Below are 10664 nucleotides of genomic sequence, written 5' to 3'. Positions count from 1 at the left end.
TTTAGGCATTTCATGGATGGTGTTGTCTCCACCCTGTGGCCAAATGCTGTCAGTTGACCATTTAATCTGCTTGTTGGCAATTATCAAACATAAGCCCGTAAAACGAAATATAGTAATTGAAGAAATATAAATATTATGTTATTGAGCGTAGTCAGATCACTATTTGGCACAAAAAAAAGTAAAATCGTAAAATAAAAATAGTAAATAGTTTTTGATAGATTTTTAGACAGTAACTTTCTAAAAAAAAGTTTTGAATCGAGACGAGAAATATGTCTACCTAGTATTTTATTTTAATGCAAGCCATACCAGAAGTCACAAAAAGGAACACTGTCGTGCAATTTGCTTAATATCATGGCTATATATCTTATGTGTAGAAAACAAAAATGGCGTCACGGTGGCCGAGAGGTTAAGGCGTTGGACTCGAAATCCAATGGGGTTTCCCCGCACAGGTTCGAATCCTGTTCGTGACGAACTTTACTTTTCCATGTGTGAGCGCGAGACTGCAGTAAATTATTGTTTCTAAGCCCCTGCAAATAATGTAGTAAGATGTCGACTAAAATGTGTAAATAAATAAATCATAATTTGGCTCTAGCTAGACAACCGTTCATGTTTTCCCATTTTTATTCGAAAGCAGATGACTTAGTGTGACAAAGCAAATGTTATGTACTTGTCTACATAGCCTTTAACATTTTTTAATTTCATTTTATCTATTTGATATGAACATCAACACGTTTAACTACTCTTCATTGATATATATAGGGGCCCATCCCTTAAAATACAGCAAAACTGTAAAAACAACGCCTTGTAAAGCTTAAAACTCTTGTCTAGTGGATTACTGAGGTAGGTGATGATGCAACCTAAATACATTTGGAAATATTTTGGAACGTGTAATCAAATCATATTACACAACGTCGACAATCGTACAAGGAAATGGAGTGTGGTTATTTCCTATCCATGTGGACACATTCTTCACGGTGTCCAATCAGATCGAGCTCAATGTAACAAGAACACGGTAAAAACCAACACTTGAGATTCTCACGCTTTCGTTCCCGTGTAATATCCATGGTACTGGACAACATAGAGTGAATTATTTGTAATGTCTGTTCAATAAAATGCGCGTGTATTGAAATCGCATGAGTGTATTTGACAACAATAACGCAACTGTGAACACCCCCACGAAACAGTGCGATGGTACATCCGGCAGAATTTAAAGCACCGAACACACACTGGCGCAGAGCAGACGCTTTGTTAGTGAGGGAGAGGCAGATAGCACTGTGAAATAGAGATTTTCCCCTCTTTTGCGAAAGTATTTTTTTATTATTCTGTTTCTTAGTAAAATTACAGTACGTCACAAGTAGAAAACATACTATAATTATAACTATTTAAAAGGCCATCAGGGAGTTTCGCACTGCTCATAACGCACATTAAAGTTAGGCAGTTATAGTTATCTCGGCTGACATCCGTTTTAAATGGACTGCGTCGTCGCTTTATCATTTTAAATGTCGATTAGACGCAAGATGAATGATTTTCGAGTGGAAGGTAACATGAAGAGACGCGTTAGTGTTCAGTTTGACCGGCACTGTGTGTGTGTGACAACTCACTGACACGGTTTTAAACGCAACCCGCTTTACAACCGGCATATGTGTGTAAAGAAAACAGATTTCAACAGCTATTTATTAACTTGACGTCGGGTAGCGAAAAAACTCCGTATAAATGAATCTGGATGCTAGACATTATTGAGCAGTGACAGACTTCTTGGAGTCGTAGTTTGTCAGGTTTAGGGCAGAATGAAGTCTAAAATCTCTGTCTGGAAAGCGAATTGAGTGTTTTTATACGAATAGTTTTAATCGTATAGGAGGAAATATTTCCTGTTTTTACTTTCATTCCTTTAGCTCGATGGTCAAGTGTGAAAAACTGCCTCAAATGTTACGCTAGAAACACATCTGCCTTTCCAAAAGGGTTTTTCATACAAAGTTTATTCGCCAAATAAAGTTTATTTGGCAAATAAAACAACCCACTCAGAGTACAGATTTAGCTTTAGATCAAGAAATCCTCCAACACAGCTGTGGTTTCGCTAGCCGGTGTGCTAGCCTTCACCTCAGCTCTCAGAAATGTCGAATATCTCCAACGAAGCTGTGATCTTGATTAAAGATGTAAAGCCCGGATCGAAAAACCTTAATATCGTCTTTATAGTGTTGGAAATCGGTAAGTGGATTCAATGCTGTGCCCCTCATGACCGTTTATTAGCACAAGCGGAGCTAATTTCTCACAGCTAACACTCATGAATAACATGTCTAACGTTGAGCTCGACGTCTGTTGCTTTGTTCTTGTATCTTTGATTTTTGACGCATCGCCCATCATGTAACGCAGTCGATGTGTGTGTTTTCAGTAGTTTTTTAACGGTTGAGATTTTACTGAACTTTGCTGTGCACGCGCAGGTCGGGTGACGAAGACAAAGGACGGGCACGAGGTGCGCTCGTGCAGAGTGGCGGATAAGAGCGGCAGCATCGCCATCTCTGTGTGGGATGAGCTGGGCAGCCTCATCCAGCCAGGGGACATCATCCGCCTTACTAGAGGGTACGAGCCACCTCATGTCTCTGTGTGTCTTTTTATTCAGACCCTTGACACTTTAAACCCTGTATGGCTGTCAATCAAATGATGTACATTGGTAACTATCTCTTTCAAACTGACACAGCCTTGACTTGAAGGATAACGTTACTCAAAAGCAGTTTAGATCAATAACAAGGATGTATGTGAAGTTAATGTCACTAACAACCATGTATGTGTTTTAAAAACGTGCAGAATACATATGCAACATTTTATAAGCCTTACCACACGAAGATATGACATGTTTCAACTTGGAAATATATTTGTGTCTGGATAGGTATGCTTCAATCTGGAAGGGGTGCCTTACACTGTACACTGGAAGAGGAGGAGACTTACAAAAAATAGGAGAGTGAGTATTAAATAATCAATATTAATATAATCATCTGTCATTTTCTAATTGATCAGCATTTGGCTATAGCTATGGTAATTCACCCTTGTGTTGGTTCCAAAATCTACTGACAGACGAATCATTGAATAGATAATGTACAGTTTCTTTTTCAAATGCTTTGAGTTAAGTAACTGTCTAAAATGATTTAATATAGGGTTCCCATGGTGGAACCTGGACTTTATTTATTATTATTAATATTAATATTCTCAATTTCAAAGCCTGGAAAGTTCATGGAAATGTCTATAGCAGGGATGTCCAATACTGTTCTTGAAGGGCCACTTTCCTGTAGTATTTATTACCCAACCAGTTTATCAAGGTCTTCAGGATTAAGAAATGTCCAGGTTGGTGCATTTGAGCAGGTTGGAGCTAAACTCTTCAGGAAATTGGCCTTCTAGGAGCTTTATTAGATAACCCTCACCTACATTGAAGTACAAGTTTGGCTTTTATTCTTTGTTCTAAATCCTTTAATTGTCAAGAAATTGTTCTCTGAGTGAGATCACTATATAATGTTATGACTGACCAAAAAGAATGTACCGGGCAAAAGGTGTGGGATCACTCTTAATTTTAGCCATCAAGCATTATCATTTATAAGCATTTATAAGCATGTTCCTGTACCTCAAACGTCGAAGTCACGGGTTTGATGAATGTGAGTTTCTTTGGATAAATATGACAAATATATATATTTTGTAAAAGGGATCATTCGTTTTACTTCAGTGTGCATGTGTTGATGCAGCATTTATACTGCATTGTTTTTCACAGGTTCTGTATGGTGTATTCTGAGGTTCCTAATTTCAGTGAGCCAAATCCAGAGCTGCTAGCACAAGCTAACCAGCAGAACAAGACGGTGAGTCCAATCAATGTTCAGGTTTATGCAAAATGGCACTTCAGTGTGACGCCTCAATGAGTATACTTCCTTTCAATCATTTGCATGCCTAAACTTGCTTCAGTTATAATGTAAAAACATTGGCTTGTTTTTCACACTCATTTCAAAATCTTTATTTAGAATATAAATATGATAGCAGAAGTAAAACCAAATGTTTTCTTCTGCATAAATTACTTCTACATTCCAATACAGAGCCATTAAACTGCATAACAGGAGCTTTGCTGGTTTGGCTAAAATCAACACAATGGTGTCTTATCTCTCGTCCTCTCAATAGGGTAAAGAACAGCGTGGAAATTCTCCACCAAATCAAAATGCAGGTACTCCTGTGCAGACAGGTGAGCAAATATGGCTAGTACTTCACATAATCTGTCCTCCTAAGGTGAGACATGCTGATTTTGTAGTGGTAGATTAATGGTTTGGAATCTGGGCTGCTAATGAAGGTTGCAGGTTCAGTCTCGGTTACTGAGATCCCGCTCCTGTTTGTTCTTACTGTTAGACACTTGACACAGCATACTGCAAGCTGCTTTTGATATATAGCAAAGTAATCATTTCAGAGACATACAAAAGACACCGTAATGAGTGACCAGAAAAAGCTATTAAGACTGCCATCTTTGTTTTGTTTGCTCAACAGGAAATGGTACTGGGCCAGTATTTCCCAATAACAGTACTGCACCTGTGCCTCGGGATCCCAACTTTGGGGCTCAAGGAAGACCAAACGGACGTGTTCCAGGCAATGGACCACCCCCAGTAACTGCAGGGGGACCCCCTGTGCCCCCCAAACCCACAGTGACCATTAGCAATGGCAGGGACCCAAGAAGGGCTTCAAAGAGATGAGACTGCAAAACCACTTGTCCCTAAAATCCTTCCACAAACCATCCTTACAATACAAAATGATACTGCCAATCTAAAGATACGAGGTTTAATGCTACTGTGCTTTTGCTTTGTCATTTGCCAATATTTGCATAATATGATTATAACAACAGGTTAGAATTCAACTTGTTACATTTAAAGTTTGGCATACTCTTTCCCGTTAAGTGCCAGTTCAGTGGCCCACCATTTATTTCCTTTCCCTAAATGTGTTGTTAAACTATACACCGTACTTGAACACTCGATGCACTTTCTTCTCTTAATTTATAGTGAATGCATTGTCATGTGATTCAGGAATGATTAACTGCTGTTGCAAATTGGGGAAAGAACTTTAAAGTGACTGATGACTAAACGGGTTCTTCCCCCTCCTCTTTGGCCAAAAACAACAACAAAAAAAATGCCAGAAGTGACCGTGTGAAAGGAAAGGTGATAGTTTGATTGGACGCTTAGGATTATTTAATTAGGAATAAATGAAGAACAAAATGTTGGGAAATTGATCCCTGTGGTTGTTGTAACTGTTCTTAATCTTTTCAGTGCCATTTACATTGAATGAGATTGTTGCCTTTTTATATAGTGCAATGTGACTTCACTGAAAAATTCTGCCTACTCTTATACTGTAATACCACTGTGTTTTTGTTATATAGACATTTAATGTTATATATAAAATGCATATCAATTTAGAGATACTTTTGTTACTCAATCAAATATGTATTTCTTTTAGCCCAATAGTACTAATATTTTTAACATTTGTTGCATGAGTGAAGCTAATACATGTATTGCTTGCCTGTTACCATGACAAGCTGCTTTATCTGCAGGTTTCATGGATGGAGTGTGTAATGCTTCTGGTAAGGAAAGCTGATGAATTAGACCCTGAGTGGAGATTTGAAAGTCTTCCCAATTTTTAGTCCAGGGTAGCGTTTCCCAAAAGCATAGTAAGCTTAAGTTGATTGTAGAACCATTGCCACCAATCGAGCTACGATCAACTCAGGCTTATGATGGTTTTGGGAAACTCTACCCAGATCAGTGGTTCTCAACTAGTTTAGCCATGGGGCTCATACTTTTTATGGTCATTAAGCTGTGACCCCATCCCCCCCCCCCCCCTCTCTCTCTCTCTCTCTCTCTCTAGATGCATAGATAGATAGATTAGCCTATGAAAATATAATACATTTGCTTTAAAAAAATGGTTTTACAAAATGGTTGACACACACAAGTACTGTCCCACTTTACATGCACACAAATTGTGAGAATATTACTAATAATGATGAATAAACTGTAAGGTAATGCTATTGAATAGCACTCCCAAACTAGTTTTTGTTAATACAATAAAGTTAGTAAGTTGCCACCACAATCATTTAAAATGATACAAAACAACACAAAGTGAAAATAAAGTGGCATCTTGGGGTTATGGAAACAACAGTTACCATGGTAAATACACAATACTAACATGAACTGTTAATGAAACATATAGAAACTGCTCCTGATGATTAGAAAAAAACAGACCTGCATGCAAATCCTTTCCAGCTAACACACAACTCGCAACTCACCAGTTGAGAAACTTCTAGATAAGCACCTTTTTTTCTTTCTCTGGAAGAACTGTTAAATCAGTATATGCATTGTGCCAGCATTTCAGTGAGTGTTTTTGCATACAGTGCCAATGCCAGGTCAGTTAAATTTCATTGCATACAAATTGTGCATTATATGATTTTGTGTCAAGACATGGTCTAATACCATCATTTAAAAGTTAATATTTCATTAGCACTGCTTTTCATCTAGATGTTTTTGTGTTCGTATGCATGCATAGAAATGAAAATTAGGCAGGGGTTTACTGTCAGGAAAAATAGCTGGATTATTTGTGTAAAATGCACGCCACTATTTTTGTAGTGGTGGGTGAGTTTATTTCATGAACGCTTGTGAAAATGACCCAAGCATACTGATCGTGCAAATATCAACCTTAAAGATGACTGACATCATGCATTATAACATTTATATCTGATTACAAGTTATATATATAGATATATATTTGGTAGTGTTGTATCCTAATATGAGGCTATAGCATCTTATGTAAATTGTGAATCCTAAAATGGACTAGTTTGGTTACAGCAGTCCACATTTGTATTCTGTTCAGAAGACTTCAGAAAGTCAAAGCTGTGGCTATAGTTTTGCAGTTGCTTGGAGTGTCCCATTCTTCTTCTTCTTCTTATCATTAGAATATCGGTGCAAAATGTGGATTACTTGAACTGATGATTAGTGGTTAATGTAGCCAAGACATATTTTCACAGTATTTAAATTTTGACAACACTGATGCAACACAAGTGAACTTTAAAAGGAACAAACAATCTTTGAAGCAGCACTACATCATATTTAACTGGAATGGCTCTGTTTGAATATATATTCATCTTCCATCATGCGCTTAGGTTTTATCATCAGCCAAGTCAAGCACAAACTTGTGTGAATGATTTCAAAACATCAAAATTCTTGTTCCTCTTAAAAACATCACTGAAGTCAATCTCAGTCAGGAACTTGTGAAATTAGAAATCCTGTTGCTGTCTGTACTTGCTCACCCTGATTCTCATTCAATGCATTTTTGTAACAATACTAGTAATCTAGTATGTTTAAGCCATATTTGGTTCATTCCTTGACCACTAAATATACTAAATGTTCCAGATCTGGACATCATCAAGGGGTGGTCAAACTGCACTGACCTAATTAGCCTTTGTTTAACTGTATACACCTATTAACAGAACATTATGTCATCACATTAGTGATGAACAAGTAAGGACACAGTATAAACCTGAATTATGGCATTAAAACCTTTACAATCATAAAATTACCTTTTACACAGAACTGCTCCAAAAGCAACAAAAATATTTAATCACAATTATAATTGAATATTACCCATGTAACATTTATAAAAACATAATTAACAGTTTGATAAAATGTTTAATTTTACATGATTTGTTAAATTTAAATACCCCTTATCAGACTTTGACAAATCACACTGTAACCAAATCAATACTATTAGGTTTAGAATGACAAGTGAATGATAACAGAATGTTCATTTTTGGGTGAACTACCAAAAAAAAAAAAAAGAATAAGGGCTGATTATCTATTGTTGGTGGCTCAACAAATTCCCTATAATTAACACCTGATTAGTTTGCAATTTAGCACAGTGTTGGAAGTTGTTGGCTTGTTCACATGTGTAAACGATGCAGCTCTTTCCAGAACTCTCCAATGCCATTTGAGAGCGCTCCCTCTGCCAGTCTCCGGCACTCATGTGGGGTAAAGCCCACCAGGGCCGTACCCTTGATGGCCGCTCCATGGTGTCTAGCCAGCTCTGCTACTCGTGCTGTGATTAGCGAGGCTGGAGCATGGCAGAAGTTTTGCCCTCCAATGGCAAAGCTTGGCCATTGCTCCTCACCATAAGATAAAGACGACGGAGGACCACCTTGAACACTCTCTACATTGCAAGCAATCTCCACAGCACCTTCATGTGGCAGAGCCATTACCTGAACTCCAGGGATACCGCCAGGACTGGATTCACGGATTGCTAAAGCAACAATCCGGCCCAGGGCCAGATCCTGGGTATCGATGGTCACGTTACAGTTCATGACATAGGGGCTAGCGCCAACACCTGCAGAACAAATAGCTATTATTTGTTTTCTTTAGTGAGGTTCAAATTGTGATTCAAATGATTGAAATGCTCTCTTAAAGAGATAGTTAAGACAATTCTGTCATCATTTACTCACCCTCATGTCATTCCAAACCCATAATAATCTTCAAAGCTATCTTTCGTGAAACCTAAAAGGTTTCTGTCCCTACATTGCAAGTACAGGTAACCAAAACTTAGAAGATGCTAGATTTTTTCAGCGGTCTTGTTATTTTTCCCCATTCAGTTTCTCCTTAAGGACATAAAAAATGTACTTAGTTTGGAAACGCCCTCCAAAAGGGGGGTTTTGGATAATATTGCCATGAATCCTTTTTAATTTGTGATAATTTTGCACTGATAAGGGACAACACAAACTACGAAAACACATTTTATTGCATAAACAGTTTATACATGGAAAAAACTTACATTTTCGATTCATCAAAATATCCACCATTAGCAGCTATCTGACCTAAACTGGGTTCTGATTGGTTCATTGTATTCTAAACTTAACTGCCAATCAATTGTTGAAGCTATTAAGGTGTGCTGACCCAAAAAATCTTTTACAAACCTGGGCCAAGTTTAAACCAGTAACCAGGCATCACATCTGGCAAAGGGGCATGTCTGACTTTGACATGTATATATTGCCATTAATATGTAATCAAAATTAAAATTATTATTGCTGGTCTTCAATGATAATGTCAAGTTACTTTAATGTATTTGCACCAAAAAATAAGGATTTATGCTAATATCATCCAAAACCACACTTTGCCAGGGGTGTTTCCAAACTTTTGTAGGGCAGTGTATATAAAAATGGACACTGCTAAATTCCCTTCTTTTTTTAAAACAAAGTTGATATCGTTGATAATTGCAATAGAAGCATATGTATTTTTCTTTTCTTCCGGAACCCAATTGTTGCGCTATATTGCTTAATTTTGAAGCCGTTTCATTTTTGTTTCTATATTGTGAATGCACATTTGAGAAAATAACCTGTAATGCCGTATCTCCTTGTGGGCTGTTGACCCACATCTGGCTGGATGCTTGACATATCTTTGACCTTTTTGAACCAGCCAATCTCCTTCCTCCTTTGAGCCAGACCTCGACGCTGAGGAGAATCTGCCCAGCCAAACAAAAAAGCACTGGTACCTGCCACTCGTTCTGTCAGAGCTGTTGCTAATGCTAAACAAGAAAGAAAACAGCAGTTGAGGTACAAGAACATGACACATTAACATTTGAAAAGAAAAAGAAAAAATCTAAATTTGTAGAATAATAATAGTGCCCAGTTGGCATGCTGAGCCCAAAATAACTCTTAATGCTGTTTGTGCTGCATTAGTATTTTTTACTTTAAAGCTATAATGAAACTGTTTCTGTACTTTGCAAAATGAATATTCTGAGAATGCATTTTAACTTTTCTTCTGTGCATGCATGACCACATACCCCGGGCCTCTTTTCCACAATCCTCAAGGCCTACCTCCTCCCCCAGTGGGTAGATAGGCACCAGATCCACTGCACCCATGCATGGGTGGGTGCCCTCATGGGCATTCATGTCAATCAGAGAACATGCGCGCTCACAAGCCGACAATACAGCCTCCCCTGCAATTGACAACAACAATAAAGACTGGCCTCTTTTGTACAATTACTTAAAAAGCAATTGTTCTCAGCAAATGTACATTTATTAAAAATGACGAGAAGGTCAAGCAGGCAACTCACTTATTAGGTCAATGCTTGCAACAATAGTGATGACAGAGCGATTGTAGTCTACATCATTGAAGATGTTCAGCACGGTGATGCCTTCACGCTTCTTTCCTTATGAAGGACACATTTGGACAGTTTTGCCATAAAAACATGCAATAAAAAGATTCCTTATCACTTCAGATACAGTTTAACGAACTCTTTGACATATAATTTGGTTAGAATTATTATTATCCATTACAAACCATGCATGCATGGTCTCACCATGTGTGTCAGTAATGGCTGATCTTGCCACTGTCTCCACCAGCTCTTTTCCCCGAGCTTCTGAGATGTTCAGGAGACATGCAACCAGCCGTCGACCGAGAGCAGAGCAGGACATCCCTCAAGAGAGCACAAAGACTTTACACATTTACAGACCCACGGACTGTAAAATTTTAAATTTGTATTAACCTTTTCCACAAAAGGGATGAACTTCCAGGGCTGAATAGTTGTGTAAACACTCGACAGCTTTATATTGATCAGTTTCTGTCTAACAGTCCAAAGTTTATCATACTCGTAGCTACTACAAGGAGACACAATAGATA

The 10664-nt window shown here is 38.0% G+C and overlaps 2 protein-coding genes and 1 non-coding gene across 5 annotated transcripts; 2 read left to right on the top strand and 1 right to left on the bottom strand.

Annotated features, from left to right (window-relative positions):
* The first annotated feature begins 388 nt into the window (after positions 1 to 388).
* Positions 389 to 470, top strand: trnas-cga (transfer RNA serine (anticodon CGA)). The gene has a single exon. It is a non-coding gene; the product is annotated as a tRNA-Ser (tRNA).
* Positions 471 to 1233: 763 nt separating this feature from the next.
* nabp1a (nucleic acid binding protein 1a) lies at positions 1234 to 6434 on the top strand. Its single transcript, XM_067409042.1, has 6 exons — positions 1234 to 2205; positions 2439 to 2577; positions 2885 to 2956; positions 3755 to 3839; positions 4153 to 4213; positions 4510 to 6434. The coding sequence occupies exons 1-6, from the start codon at positions 2112 to 2114 to the stop codon at positions 4710 to 4712; spliced, it is 654 nt and encodes a 217-aa protein (XP_067265143.1). The 5' UTR covers positions 1234 to 2111; the 3' UTR covers positions 4713 to 6434.
* A 188-nt stretch (positions 6435 to 6622) lies between these two features.
* Positions 6623 to 10485, bottom strand: ftcdnl1 (formiminotransferase cyclodeaminase N-terminal like 1). Of its 3 annotated transcripts, none has more exons than XM_067410429.1 (5): positions 10345 to 10485; positions 10099 to 10189; positions 9826 to 9981; positions 9379 to 9567; positions 6623 to 8376 (listed from the first exon to the last, which is right to left on the bottom strand). In XM_067410429.1, exons 1-5 carry the CDS (start codon positions 10345 to 10347, stop codon positions 7937 to 7939), a joined length of 879 nt encoding a protein of 292 aa, XP_067266530.1. In that variant the 5' UTR covers positions 10348 to 10485; the 3' UTR covers positions 6623 to 7936. The 3 variants fall into 3 exon arrangements, with proteins under 3 accessions (XP_067266530.1, XP_067266528.1, XP_067266531.1); XM_067410427.1 differs by having other exon boundaries at positions 10099 to 10194; positions 10345 to 10484; XM_067410430.1 differs by lacking the exon at positions 6623 to 8376 and having other exon boundaries at positions 9453 to 9567; positions 9860 to 9981; positions 10099 to 10194; positions 10345 to 10484.
* Between the last annotated feature and the right edge of the window lie 179 nt (positions 10486 to 10664).

The sequence above is a fragment of the Chanodichthys erythropterus genome, chromosome 14, assembly GCF_024489055.1.
Source record: "Chanodichthys erythropterus isolate Z2021 chromosome 14, ASM2448905v1, whole genome shotgun sequence".
In the NCBI taxonomy this organism is placed as follows: domain Eukaryota; kingdom Metazoa; phylum Chordata; class Actinopteri; order Cypriniformes; family Xenocyprididae; genus Chanodichthys; species Chanodichthys erythropterus.
The sequence above is the reverse complement of the archived record's forward strand: the minus strand, read 5'-3'. Positions and strand labels throughout refer to the sequence as shown.